This window comes from Lepidochelys olivacea (assembly GCF_965140295.1).
Source record: "Lepidochelys olivacea isolate rLepOli2 genome assembly, chromosome: 8".
Taxonomy (NCBI): Eukaryota; Metazoa; Chordata; order Testudines; family Cheloniidae; genus Lepidochelys; species Lepidochelys olivacea.
This window is the reverse complement of record NC_140418.1, coordinates 72,430,222-72,443,931: the sequence shown is the minus strand read 5'-3', so window position 1 is coordinate 72,443,931 and position 13,710 is coordinate 72,430,222. Positions and strand designations below refer to the sequence as shown.

General features: G+C 38.8%; 1 protein-coding gene across 1 annotated transcript in view; it reads right to left on the bottom strand.

Moving 5' to 3' along the window:
* The window catches only part of DPYD (dihydropyrimidine dehydrogenase), a 537,067-nt gene that overhangs the window by 13,926 nt on the left and 509,431 nt on the right, over positions 1-13,710 (bottom strand). The window contains exon 21 of the mRNA XM_084637885.1: positions 2,333-2,476. Within this exon, the coding sequence (XP_084494011.1) occupies positions 2,333-2,476 (144 nt within the window). The remainder of the gene's footprint in view (positions 1-2,332; positions 2,477-13,710) is intronic.

Here is a 13,710-nt window from a genome sequence, read left to right as displayed (position 1 = left end):
AGATGATATAATTTAACTGAAGCCACTCAGGAAAATGAGTTGGGCATGAATGTAGACAGCTTAATGAAAACCTCTGTTCAGTATGTCATGGTGCTCAAAAAACAAGCAAAATGTTAGGATACATAGAGAACAGAACAGAAGAAAACATGACCAATATTACAATTATACCATTGTACAAATCAATAGTATACAAAGCCCTAGAACAATCAGTTTAGTTCCAGCAATCCCATCTTTAAAAAGTTATGTTAAAAACAGAGTAGATTCAGAAACAGAAAATGAAAGACGTTATGGCCATGGAAAAAGGAGGAGCAGTGAAAGAGATGTACAAAATAATGAAATGTATAAATCAGCAAAACTGTGTACATGGACAATCGATGAAATTGAAAGAGAACAAAATCGAAAATTGATCAAATACTTCTTAAAAACACAATTTACCTCTGGAACTCATTGCAACAAGATATCATTGAAATCAGAGCCTCAGTAGGATTCAGAAAGGGATTAGACACAAGCTGGACCATGAGAACATCCAGAGTTACATTTGTTTAAGAAGGGATATAAATACTCATTCTTTAGGGCATAGATCTGATAAGGAACGGTTAGAAAGAAACTTCACTTGGCAGTTTGTTCCATAATAGTCCACTATGGTTTTTCTTGCATCTTCCTTTGAAGCATCTGGACCAGTCACTGTTGAAGACAGGACACTGGACTAGATGAACCACTGGTCTCATCCAGTATGCCTATTTCTATGGCCCTCATTTTCTCTCTCTATGTAGGTATGTAGGAATCACTTCATCCACTAATATAATACAGCCATCTCTGGGTGCTGTTAATAAGCACACAACCAAACTGCACAATGTTTTGAGTCAGGAGATGAATATCACATCAAATTTAAATTATGGGGTGGGGGCAAAAAGCGGAATTTGGCAGATTGTAAATACTCCATATTAGAATTTTGGCCAAGAAATCAGAAATAACACCAGTACTTTTACATGGGATCTTTTAATGACCACATTAGTTTTTTAGTCACAGCAGCACAGTGTCTGAACACCATTCTGGAGCACTGGTTCAATACCAGAAGAAAGGAAAGAATATCATTACTGAGTCATATATGGCTGCCTGCAGCACCCTGGGTGAGGATAGTGGGCCTCCTATCCACTTACTGATCTAACTCAAAATGAAACCAAAAAAGAAGTGGAGGTAATAGAGCCATGCAACCTGTTTGACACAAGATGCAGAAGTGCTCAAAATTATCCTACTTTTGACTTCTAGCTGTGTTGGCAAACTCTGAACGTTATGTGTATTTGCAAACTTTTTGCAAAACTTTTCCCTCTCTCTGCATAGCTATAAATTTTATTAAACCACTGTTTGTGGTGTATTTCAAGTTCAAGCTTCATTTGGTGGGTTAGTTCACAGAGACGAGGTCACATAATGAAAGTCACATGGTATTTCTCCTTTGTCCTTGATTGACTGAAATTCTTCTATGTGATCGGGAAGGTTAGCAGAAGTCATTTTCATTTTGTATCATAGGGGGAGGCTGCACTGATCGAGATAGATTTTTTTTTCTTTTTAGCCCTTGGGTCTGTCTGAGCGCAATATGAAGTGGCCTTAGAACACTTATCTTCTGTAATTTCCCTACTGGAATTATTGGCTACTGTGTCATTATTATGGTGGGGAAGGAGCAGGGAGAGCTCGGGTATATAGGAATGAACATTAGGTTGTGACATATGAGACCTGAGAGTTGAGGCTTTATTTTGACTTTATCGCTGAGTCACTCTGTGACTTAGGAGAAATCAGAGAAATCACTTCGGCCAAAATTTTCAAGTTTTAGGTATCCAACTTGAAAACCTAGGTCCTGATTTTTACACATGCTGAGCACCTGCTATTTCAATTGAAATCAGTGAGAGATGTGAGCACTCAGCACCTCTAAAAATCGAGATCTAGGTGTCTCAAATTGAGCAGCCAAAAATGGATGCATCCAGAATTAATGGAGACTTTTGAACATTTTTACCTTACATTTATTCCTCAAAATACCATCTTCTCCCCACATGCACCTTTTTTGTTCTGCTTCCCAGATGCCTGCTGAATTTGACAAGTGTCATTAGGGAGAAAAACACACACTTCTACATGTGAAACACAACTCTTTTCCCACCAACTTTGTTTAAAAGCTCTGAGAGCCTGCGTAGGAAAATTGGTTGTCTTTTTCTTGACACTCTATTTCATGTTGTATAAGAAGCTTACAAACACAATAACCAACTCAACAGCCAATAATAATTGTTTGCATCAGCAGTGCGGTGGCTGATCACTATTAAATATATTTATTTAATTCTGTTACCTTGACTGCTGGAATGGGCTTCTTGGGAATAAAATGCTTTTTCTCAGGCAGTACAACAGTTGTGGTTTTCTGCTTCAGTTTAATCTTGTTCTCAGCTATTATCTTTTTGCGCTGCTCAAGGTAAGGTCCAAAACTAGGCAGTTTCTAAATTGAAAACCAGAAAATATGCTATTTAGCAAGTATATAAAACGCATAAATGAATATTAACAAAGGGCCAAATCCGAAGGTCTTGCTGAGTGTTGATTCATTTCTTATTCAGGAAGGCTCCCATTGAAGTTGATGGGATTCTTACTAAGAAATGAATAAAACTGAGACATAACTTCAAAATCTGACCTCAAAACAATAACAGAGTTTGAATTATACACTAACATAATACACTAACAAAAAAATGGCTGTACTGCAGACAACATTCAACAAACTCCTAACCTCCCATGGTGCAGTTGTATTGTACACATATAAATATTGATCACCTTGTATAAATAATTCAAACTCAACTTTATTTTTACAGTACATGGAAAGATATGTATTATATATTATATAATCATAAAAGTAAAGATCAGCTTAAGAAACTCCACCATTGTTCAATATTACACCCACTATGATACCCTATTATACTAACTATAGTTTTAAAGGTACATGGATGTGCCCATTGACTTTATAAAGCACACACAGATCCTTGTGATATGATGCCTCGAATCAGGGCCTGTTGTAGTAATGCTAACAAATGCCAAGTGAACACTAAGATGATTTAATTTTATTCATTTCATAATTCTACCTCTATTCACAGTCCTCACTCTCTTTTTAATGTCTGGGCTTGCTTAGACAAATACTGCTGCTGGAAGACATCTCTGAATGCCAAAATGTTCTGTCTCAGCCAACATCCTAGAACTGCTGGTTCAAGTTTCAAAAGATTACTAGAGACCCTCTCACCCACAATCATTTGTCTAGATGGTAGAGATTTGGAAAACTACTGCTTACTAAGTCCGCGTGACCGAGTAAATTGCTGTGAATTAAAAATAACTGAAAAACCTGGTTCCTACTTATGAAACAGAATGAGCCCTGGGAAAACTTGTTTTTTTTATTATTTGAGCGCATTTAAATGGAGTGGATAAACTAAGCTCAGAGTCTAGTCTAAGTGCAATTATATTACAGTAATTAGTATTTAGTAGCGGGGGATAAATATCCTAGATTGTTATCGTGAGCATTAATTCATTGTAATAATTTCAGCACGTCAAGCATGTCCAACTGGAAACAATGTCATCACAATAAATTTAAAGGGACAACGTCAACATGAATTTTTAGAATAAATTCTTAAAAAACATTCCAGGGTTTGACACAGTACCTTTTTGGTAGTGTCCTCTGAATAATTTTTAAATACTTTAATTAAAAATAATATTAACAGTTATTCTATTCCCCTGCTGGTATTTACATGGAAAAGTTCCTCACCAGTAATTATTTCCACACAGGAGTCCCACTTCTGGAGCGTCAGCTTCCTCAAGTGACAAAGGGTGGATCTCCCTAAGCTGTTTGGTTTTTGGCACTCTAAGTCTGCTAACTGGCAGTTTGGCACAAGTGTATTTTCTGTTCTCCTGGAACCTTCTCATTTCTCAAGTGTGCTGGAAGCAAGAGTCCTCTTAAAGATCTCATTTATGTACATGGTGTGCATTCCCCAGAATTCAGGAGATGGAGATCATCTCAAGAATGGAAATAAACTTAGGCTTGACAACCCCTACAAAACAGAAACTCTAACTTTGAAGGGAGGTGGGTGAAAGAGCGGAAAATGTGTGTGGCAACTTCAAAGAAGCAGAATTATAGATATATAATTTCCCTTTCTTTACAGATGCCAAAAACACAGGAGTCCCATTTTTGGAGAGTAAAAAGAGTGAGGAATGTTTTACAATTAACTTGTATAAACTTCTGCAAGCAGAAGTAAGAACAGAACTAATATTTACTCCTGGGGGAATTCTGCACCAAAAAATTAAAAATTCTGCAAATGCTATCTGTCAAAATAACACTATATAATCACCCCAGTTTCAATTATTTTGGTAATTTATTTCAAAATACCTGTCAGCAAGTATGATAACAATACAGACACACACAAAAATTCTCCCAGGAGTTAAGGGTTAAAGAAACCCCTATAACAACCCAGTTCCTGTTTCTCTGCCCCCTCCACCACAGGGCCCAGTTGTATCCTCCCAACCCCCAAGCCCAGCCACTCATACTCCCTACCTGCCTGAGCCCAATGGGGGCCCTCCCTGTCCCAGACACTCAGACCTCCTACTCCCCAGAGCCCAGGGATCTAGAGGGAGAAACAGCCTGATGCTGGGTCCCGAGCTTGCACGGTATTTTCTGCGCGCCACCATCTCCTTTCTTCAGGGAATGCTGGGATCTGCAGCTGCCAAGAACCCTCCAGCTCCTCCTCCCCCGCCCCACACCCTGATAGTGTCTCCTACTTGCGAGCGGGGCTCTGCCAGGTCCAGCAGCCCCTAGTGGTGGCCAGCACCACTGCAGCCCATTTCTACGGGGGAAAAAGGGAAATTCTGCGAGCACAACATTAATTTCTGCAAAATTCTAAATTGTGCAGTGGCACAGAATTCCCTTAGGAGTAACATACACCAAAGTTAAAGAAGGCCTGTTCAGAAAAGAGACAACCTGAACAGATAGTGCTGGGGAAGGGAGAGTTTGCATCCGTCCCTTCTAAACAATGGGCTCCAAAGATCATGGAAAGATCCCCTATTCTTAGCAATGAACATGGGGCTGTCTGCAAATTGAAAAGACCCAAGGCTGATACCATAGCCTCAGTAGGGCAAATGATGACAGAAACTTTTCTTGCAGTATTGTCAGGCTGTATCAGCTAGAAAAGTACATCTATGGCCTTCAGAAATTTTTGAAACAGTCTTGTGCTGGCTTCTGATTAGTTTCCAGAAGGAATTTAAGGCATTGGTTTTGACCTCTATAAATGATGTAATACCTGTGTAACTGAGAGCCTGCTGCTCCTCCTTATACTACTGATGCAATGGTGGTGCTGAAGATAAAACCTTATGAATGAAAAGGGAAGGGGACTGATGAGACAGCATTTTTGGGAAGGGCGCTTGATTCTTCCTTTGTATAGTTAAGGAATCAATCTTCTGACTTTAAGGGCATGTTGTAAGTCTAATTTATTTTGTCAGGTTTTTAGTGAAGTGGCAGGCTCAGGGATGGATATTTGTTGTTCTGATGATGGACAGCTGCTAAAATCGGATCATCTTTGGGGATGATGAGCAAAACTTTGTGTTGTTGATCCTGAACTTTTACTTTTGCATATTTTTAATATTTGACAAGCTCCAAAAGTTAAAGACAGGAACTGTGAGAATACATGTTAAAATATGAAGTATAAATATATAAAATAATAATTTTGTTGAAAGTGGAAAGTCCACAGTTTGTGTGATTAATTAAGGGTGCAAATTAGAGAAGTGTGAATTATTGAGGCAAAAGCCTTTCTTCATCAAAGAAATGCACAAATCAGTTTTGACATGGAAAGTTTCAAACACTACAATTTACATAGTTGCTGGGTAGAATGGAGAGAGGCCATTTTGAAATGGGTCTAATTTCTTTCGTGCCATAAGGATGTTTCTACTGATGTGTTAAATATTAAAAGGAAAACCTGATCATTTCAGTTTAGGGCCAGTGGTAACTCACAACAGATAAACCAAATTTTATCAAACATGCTTTATGATTGATTTTTTTCCCAGTCAGCCAGAGACAATTTCCATCTGAAAATATTACTTTTGCTAATATTCTGAGAGAGTAAAATTAGTATTTCTTTTAACTATAAACAACACCTCACTGCATAGCTCAGGAACTCAGGAAGTGGTTTATAGAGGGTTTCTCTTGCAAATAGTGTACAGACAGTCAGAAAGGTGATAAGACTGCTGATCTTTCAATGCTTTCATTTCAGACAGCTTGGCTTGGAATGCTATTTGAGGCAGTATGCAATTTTTTTTGAACTGAATTATTAGATATGCTAAAAATGGAGCTGTTGAATTAACTACTGGAAAGCTGGATATTTAAGATGGTGATTTCATTAAAGCTGTCACTTCACTTAGAGGGGAACTTTGAAAAAACTCACAAGGTGTTTAGGAATACAAGTCTCATTGAAAGCACATTCACTTGGACTTGTGCTCCTAAATCCTTTGGGTGCTTTTGAAATTTCTCCCAAGATTTCTTGAATATATGTTTTGAGATATTTTTTAAATTTCCAAAATAAAAATGTAACTAAACTCCCTACAGATCAGGATATTTTTTACATTAATACCTGCACAGAACAAAAGATTCAGTGTGAATATTTGAATTGTTTCATGGATGTGCAATCACTGGACTTAACTGATCAGTTAGAACATATTTCTGCCTCTGTAGATAGTTTATTTCTACTGTAGGGGGTATCAGCAGTGGGGCGGAGGGGAGGGGAAGGGGAGCAAAAAGGGACAGTAAAAGGTATTCAAAATCTCAGTTCATTATTTTCATACCGTGAGATTGTAACTGCCATCCAAAACAAGGCGCTGGAAGTATTATGCTGTACATTTTTAAAGAAAGGAAAAACTTCTTGCTAAAGACTTCCAAAAGCTGCATTGTAACTGATGAACAGTACAAGTCTCTAGCAGCATTGTGATTTTTGTTTCAGTAGTTTCTATAGGGATTCATCATTGATGAATTTGTTCTCACCAGAGAAGCTAAACCCTGCTCATTTAAAGATAACCGTATCTCCCACTAAAACTGTCTCTATCCAGATATAAAAAGCATTACGCTGCCAATAGAGAACTGACAACATAATGAATCAACAATGAAACCTTAAGCCAGCAAAGCTTTAAGGTGAATAAGTTTGTTTTGACTATAATGTATTCATGGCTCAATCTAAAGGTAATCGAGCATATTATGAACTAGAAAAAGTGCTCGTTCCTAACAGTAAAAGGCAGTGGGTAGCTTACATTTTAAATGGTCATAATGTTGACAGGAGAAGCAGCAAGTAGCCTAAATGGAGAGGAGACACCATGATCTAGTGGACAGCGCACTGGACTGAGAGTCAGAAGACCCAGATTTTATTCCCAACTCTGCCAGTGACCCACTGCGTAACCTTGGGCAAATCACTTCACCTCTCTGTGCTTCTGTTATGTCTTGTCTGTTTAGATTATAAACTCATGAAGGCAGGAAGTGTCTCTTGCTATGTGCATGTACAATACCTAGTACAAGTGCGCCCTGAGTTCAGTTGGGACCTCTAGGTACTACTATGATACAAATAAAAATAACCACATTTTAAAGAACTGTGCTGGATCTGGTATATTTGTATCCTACTCATATTTTCTTAATATAAAAAGAACACGGAAAAATAATTGTTTTCATAAATAGGATTCTAATAGGGAACAGTAGAGGAAAGACTTCAAATTTATATAAGCAGTCTGTAAACTTCTGGTGATTTAGGAGGAAGAGGGGTTTGTCACAGCTCTTTACAAAACCTTTTTCCATCGTGACTGAAGACATTTTCCATGTCAGACATAACTTCATTTATCCAATTTCCATGACATGAGGGTCTTGTTCTTAGATATGCAGGCACATAGCCATTTATTTTGTAAATTCACCCTGTGCACTTATAAGTTCTAATGATTTTACATGATACCCAGTGATGAATCTCCGTGTATCTGGAAGCAGAATTGAAGTCAAATTGTCTTATTTAGTAAATTTTATATTTTTTCAAGTGTACACATTACTCTGCACATAGCAAAACTGGCGAGAGAGAGCATGACAACCAAAGAAATAAAAGCATCACATCTGCTGAAATGCTAGAATAGCAGAAACAGTCAACATGGTTTTAAAGAGAAAAATATATGGGAGTGGTAGTGACAACTACAGGAACATGGTCCCCCATACTTTGCAATTACATAGCTATGCAAATGGCTGTATAAATCTTCTCTCTGTAAAGTCACTGCATAAATCATTGGCAGCGCTCTATAAATCAACCAAAATGCTGCCTTCTCTGGTTCTTGAGTTTCTCTCCCTGCCAATTTGCTTTTCTGCCTGCCTGTTGCTTTGTTGAGTGCTTTCCCTCACTGAGTCCTCTGCAGCTGCTCCCAGAATGCAGTCCTTGAAAGGACAGAGTGGGAAGCAGAGAAGGGAAATTCTGCTTCCTCCATGAGAGCTGCAAGGAAAACACAGATGGCCAGCACACCTGGCCACCTTCTTACGGGCAGGGGTTCAACTGATCTTAACTGCACTGGCTCCACAAACACCTATCTTACCTGTGGACCAGTAAAAGAGCAGAGTTTCCCCCCTGTGACTCTTAGAAGGTCTGCAACTGTGAAGGCTTCTGCCTGGCTTTGGGAGTTTAGTGAGATAGGCAGCTGGGGGAGAGAAAGCTAAGCGAGTTGGAGCTATGGAGATTCTTGACCAGATTGGGGAGAGGGTTACCAGAGGAATTAGGAAAGGCTGTGGGCAAATAAACTTGGAGCAGAAGGGAAGGGAGCCATGGGAACCATTAAAATTTCAACTAGTTAGGCAGCTGCCCCCACCAGGGGATTCATTAAAATGTAAATCAGGTTTGTGTGGATCACAGCACAAAGTTTTTAAGATTGTCTGTCTCCCACTTGATCATGTGGAAACTTTGTATGCCTGATGCACAAATTTTTACCAGTGAACCTGGTTTCAGTTTTATTGTTTCCTCCAGCTGCTTTTGAAAACCTCTTAGACTGTTTCCTTCACGGCAATGTGCGTTTAAGATGGCTGCAGTCCTTACCACATGATTTAAGTCTAACATGTTGCATAGTACTCCAGACCTTGACGATAATTAAGACTGCATAATATTTTCCATTCTAACCCCATTTCCAGACTCTTGTAACTTTCAAAAACATCTGCCCTGTATGGTAAAATTTTTCCTGGATTGATGTCTGCCTGAAGATGATTTCCCTCCTCCCTCCCCCCCAAATGTGAGAAAAGTGGTTCTATTATTTCCAAGAAGGAAGAACATGAAAACAGACACATCTCCCAGTATAAAAACAGCTTTATGATGTTTTTGGAAAAAGCTGTTAAGCCAAAAGAGCTATGGGTAGAAAGTTGTAATTTGTCACAGGAAGAGTTGTCACTGAGACAAACTGTCTTTGAGAGTTCTAGTGAAAAGTGGTTTGCAGGGTCTGAGATCTGAGCCTTTGAAAATGACATATTGTGCATACACAGAACATTTTGCATGGACTTTTCTTGGTAAGCTCATAAAGTGCACAACTAATGAACACCAAATATCAATGACAATGGAAGAAATGAAACTGATTAATATTAATTCTTATTCTTTTGGACTAGATTCTCTTAAAAGCCATGGCCCTTTTATCTGGCAGTGGAAAAGGACCATCAACTGGCTGAATTACCACAGCTGGGGACTCCCACAGAAAAGAGGTGTTATCCATCTGGCATAAGAGTTGTGTAGGGTCCGCATAGCCAGCTCATACAAGCCATCCCTAGCCTCAAATAAGCATAGGAAATGTGCAGGAGGCAAGTCAAGGAGGCATGGCAGGAGCATGCTGCTCTTGAGCAGTCTCCAACTGACAGACAGCTCCTTGGTGCTATAGACTAGATCCCCAAAGCTGCTCTAAACAATGGCCAGGCCAGGGCCAGCACAGTGCTGCAAACAGCTCCTTTGTAAGCTCCTTAACCTACGATGCAAAGCAGTACTAGGCAGAGCAGAAAATGTGTCCTTTGAATTCAGCAATTCACACACTCTCATTGCCCTGTTTCTCTATGCTGAATCTTCATTTAGACTACTGTCCTCATGGAGGAAGAAATTACTTTCAGAATAAAAGACAGAAGAAGAGGCATTCTGAAATTCTTTACAGAGTATTTTGCCTTTTAGTTATTTTGTTATTCTTTGAGTTTTCTCTTTGTACCTTTGTTTTATCTGCTTTGTCATCATTTCTTTCTAAATACTATACAACTGTTCCTCAGATGCTTGTTTCTTGTAATCTCTATTCTCTAAACGTTGTGTGGATACCATTTTGTCTGTTCTCTAAACCATGTTTACCACAAACAGGTGAGCTCACCCCCCATCCGCTACAATTCTGAGATCTGGACACAAGACTAAATGCCACTTTAGTCTGTATTTTAGGAAACCACATTATCATGGTCTCATAATGATGTATATAGCACCACTTTTGTGCATGGGTGTTATAGCTGCTATTTTAAATAACTGCATACAATTATTCTCTTGTATCCTGTTTTTTCAGTCTTTGCCAGCATTTTCTCCATGAGTTAGACATCACTACCCAGTTATTCTCTCTGTTGTGACACAGCTGTTTTGTTTTTACACCACTTTATATAGAGAAAAGTGAAAGATTTTAGGATTCCTGGTTGCTGTAGTGCAGCAAAATCTTTATGTTCCACAGCATAAAGTTTCTCTAGCATGAAATATTCATTAGATAAAAAAGGAGTTAACATAGCAAACTTCTGTGCTTACAATCAAAAGCTTTAATAACATGGATGCAAAAGTGTTACCTTCAAAGGGGGCGGAGGGGGGAGGAGGAGCAGAAGATAAAGATTTGAGCACATTACTGTGCTACTTCATGAACATCTGGCAGTCTGTCATTTAATAGACAACAACATCTTCTCTAAACAGAAGAGACTTGAATTCATCAGGGATTCCTGTAGTACAGTATGTGCTTAACTTAAGTACCTGCTTTCTGTGATTTCCATAGATTATCATATTCATGATACTGTGGAGTGAAAGCATTCTTCTCACTCTCTAACCAGAACATGAAAAAGAAATTAAAATATTGGCAGGCTCTTTGTCTCTAGTTTGTTGGACATGTAAGAAAAGGACTCTCCACCCATTTATGCTAATGAAATTCTGTCAGCTAAGCAGCACTGTAACAGGGATGACAGCAGAATGTCTATTAATAAATACCTGACAGGCTAGCAAACACAACTGTATTCAAGTGGTTTCTTTCAATAAACACAGATCAATTGTGCCTTAGAATTGGGAATGCTTTGTGTAAATACCAGTTTATCATCTATTTGTACCTAAAAAAAAATCCATTAACCCAAGATTCAAATTTTTTTGGATGGGATACATACGACACATATGCACACCTGGCTTATGTGCTGGTGATATTGATGTGGTAAACTGCACTGTCAAATGAAAAACAATAATTACTATACACTTTTGACTGCCCTACCTGCCACCCTGGTCATTAATTCTGATGTTCAGATACCACAGTGATGGGCACCCTTATAAAACCAACCACTGTCATGGCTTTAACCTTCCCTTTCTGAGGCAAATTTACTGAGGAGATGGTAGTTTACTAACTCCAGCAGCACCTAATATCTGTGAGTATTCTGGGCCCTTTCCAAACAGGTTTCAGACCAATTACAGTATGAAAGTGGTAAATCAGAGTAAAAATCTCTTTATGTCTATTGGCAAAAGACACATATCCATGCTGATACTGCCAGTTCTGTTTGGAGCACTGTCAATCATGAAATTTCCTTGTGTAGGCCCACAATAACTGGGATCCAGTAGATTTGGTTAGCTGGTAGGAGTTTTAGTTTCCCCGAAGGGTGATCACGAGAACATACTAGCATTTTACCATTGAGATTCCAGAAGAATGGACTCCTGTAAAGCTCAATGCTGGCACCAACTTTATTTAATGTGTTCACCAATGACCTACTGACCATCATCTCTGGGCAGTTCATGCATGCCAATGATAGCTGTTATAGAGTTCTGTAACCTGTTCCGAATCCAGTGGGACATGATTATGTGTCACAATTGGAACGGATTGGAAAATAACTCTACCCTCTTGGGCTCAGGTTGGGTCGCCTCTGGTGACCTTTTCCAGCCCTTGAGTTCATGTGGCAGCAGCCTGGCCCCAAATCTTTCCCAAAGATCTGCATATGGGTAGGGGTCAGGAAGTCACCCATATGTGCAATCTCACTGTGGCTGCACAAAGTCGGGGAGAGTTGACTTTGATACATCATAATGTCCTGTCCCTGGATCCATGAAGAACATACTGTACAATCATGAAGCTGTTTGAAAGCAGGACAGGGGGACCAGTCTCTTCCCTCAGAAATCTGAGAATCCATACAAAAGTTAATACAATTTCAAAATGTATTAACTTTTGCATGAAGCTCCTCCTACAGCAGAAACCTTGTAAGTACAGCTGCACCAGAACCATTCTGTCAAGGGAGCAAGAAGACTGAGGCAGTGGAGAGCATCTATATAGATGTCCCTGGGCCTCTGGCAGACCCCGTGAAATCCACATGTTCTGAGGGCCATTCCATATGGCTTTGACTACACTAGGCAAAGAATCCATGGCTGACCAGGGTGTCAAGAACAGTTGAACTATTGCTGAACATGGTATAGCTACAAATTTAGCTAGTGACAATCTATGTTCAGTGACAGATATGTTCCCTGGTGTAGATAAGACTTGTTTGTGGTTGAGGGGGAGTGTACCGTTTCAACTTTAAAGAACAATCTGGAGGAAACTCCACAAGGGGACCATCGTTTCTTCCTCCCTGAACGTGTGTGGCTTTTTTTTTTTTTTTGTGTAGGGGAATGATTTGGCCAAGACTGTAAACAGCAAAGCACCTCAGCACATCTAGAATTAAACTCCACTTTTTCCTGGTAGATTATATAACACTCTCTCTCTCTCTATATATATAATATAATACTAATAGACTATTTAAATGCAAACCATTACTAATAATTCCTAAGTAAACCTTCTTCCACTTCAGAATCATTGTAATCCATCTCTTATGCTGGATAAACTGCTGTACTTATCCTGCTTACTGCACAGGCTATAATGCTTCTCCTTATTCATCTCTCATACACAGTAATCCTTCTACCTCTACTTTACAGATTTCTAATTTAAATGTAAAATATTCACTGCAGACAAAAGAGTCCTAGTATAAACAACAACTCTTATGGTTAAGACTGAGGCGCTTACCATTTTCTTTTAAAATCTTTCAGGCACAAATTAGACAATATGGTGATTTTAATCATCAGTTGATTATCTGACCTCATCTACATTTTATGCTAACATTCGTGCAGAAATAAGCCCTAAGAATGACATTTAGCGGCAAGTCCAATAGTCTCTATTTAGTCAGAAATCCTACTGAAGGCAGAGGGAGCAGAATTAAGAGAAGACGGTGAACATTTTCCCATGATTTTTGTTGTTATTGTTTCATGTGGGCAATTTTATGCCCCACAAAAATTGGTTTCCTGGGAAAATTGACATAATTGGCTATTTTGATAGATCATATAAAATATGAACTGTTGAAGCAATCATTTGCTTGGTTTCTGCAATTTTTTGGTAGGAAATATCTTTATTTGAACTAAAATGACCAATTTTTGAGCAAAAAAAAAATGAAGAATA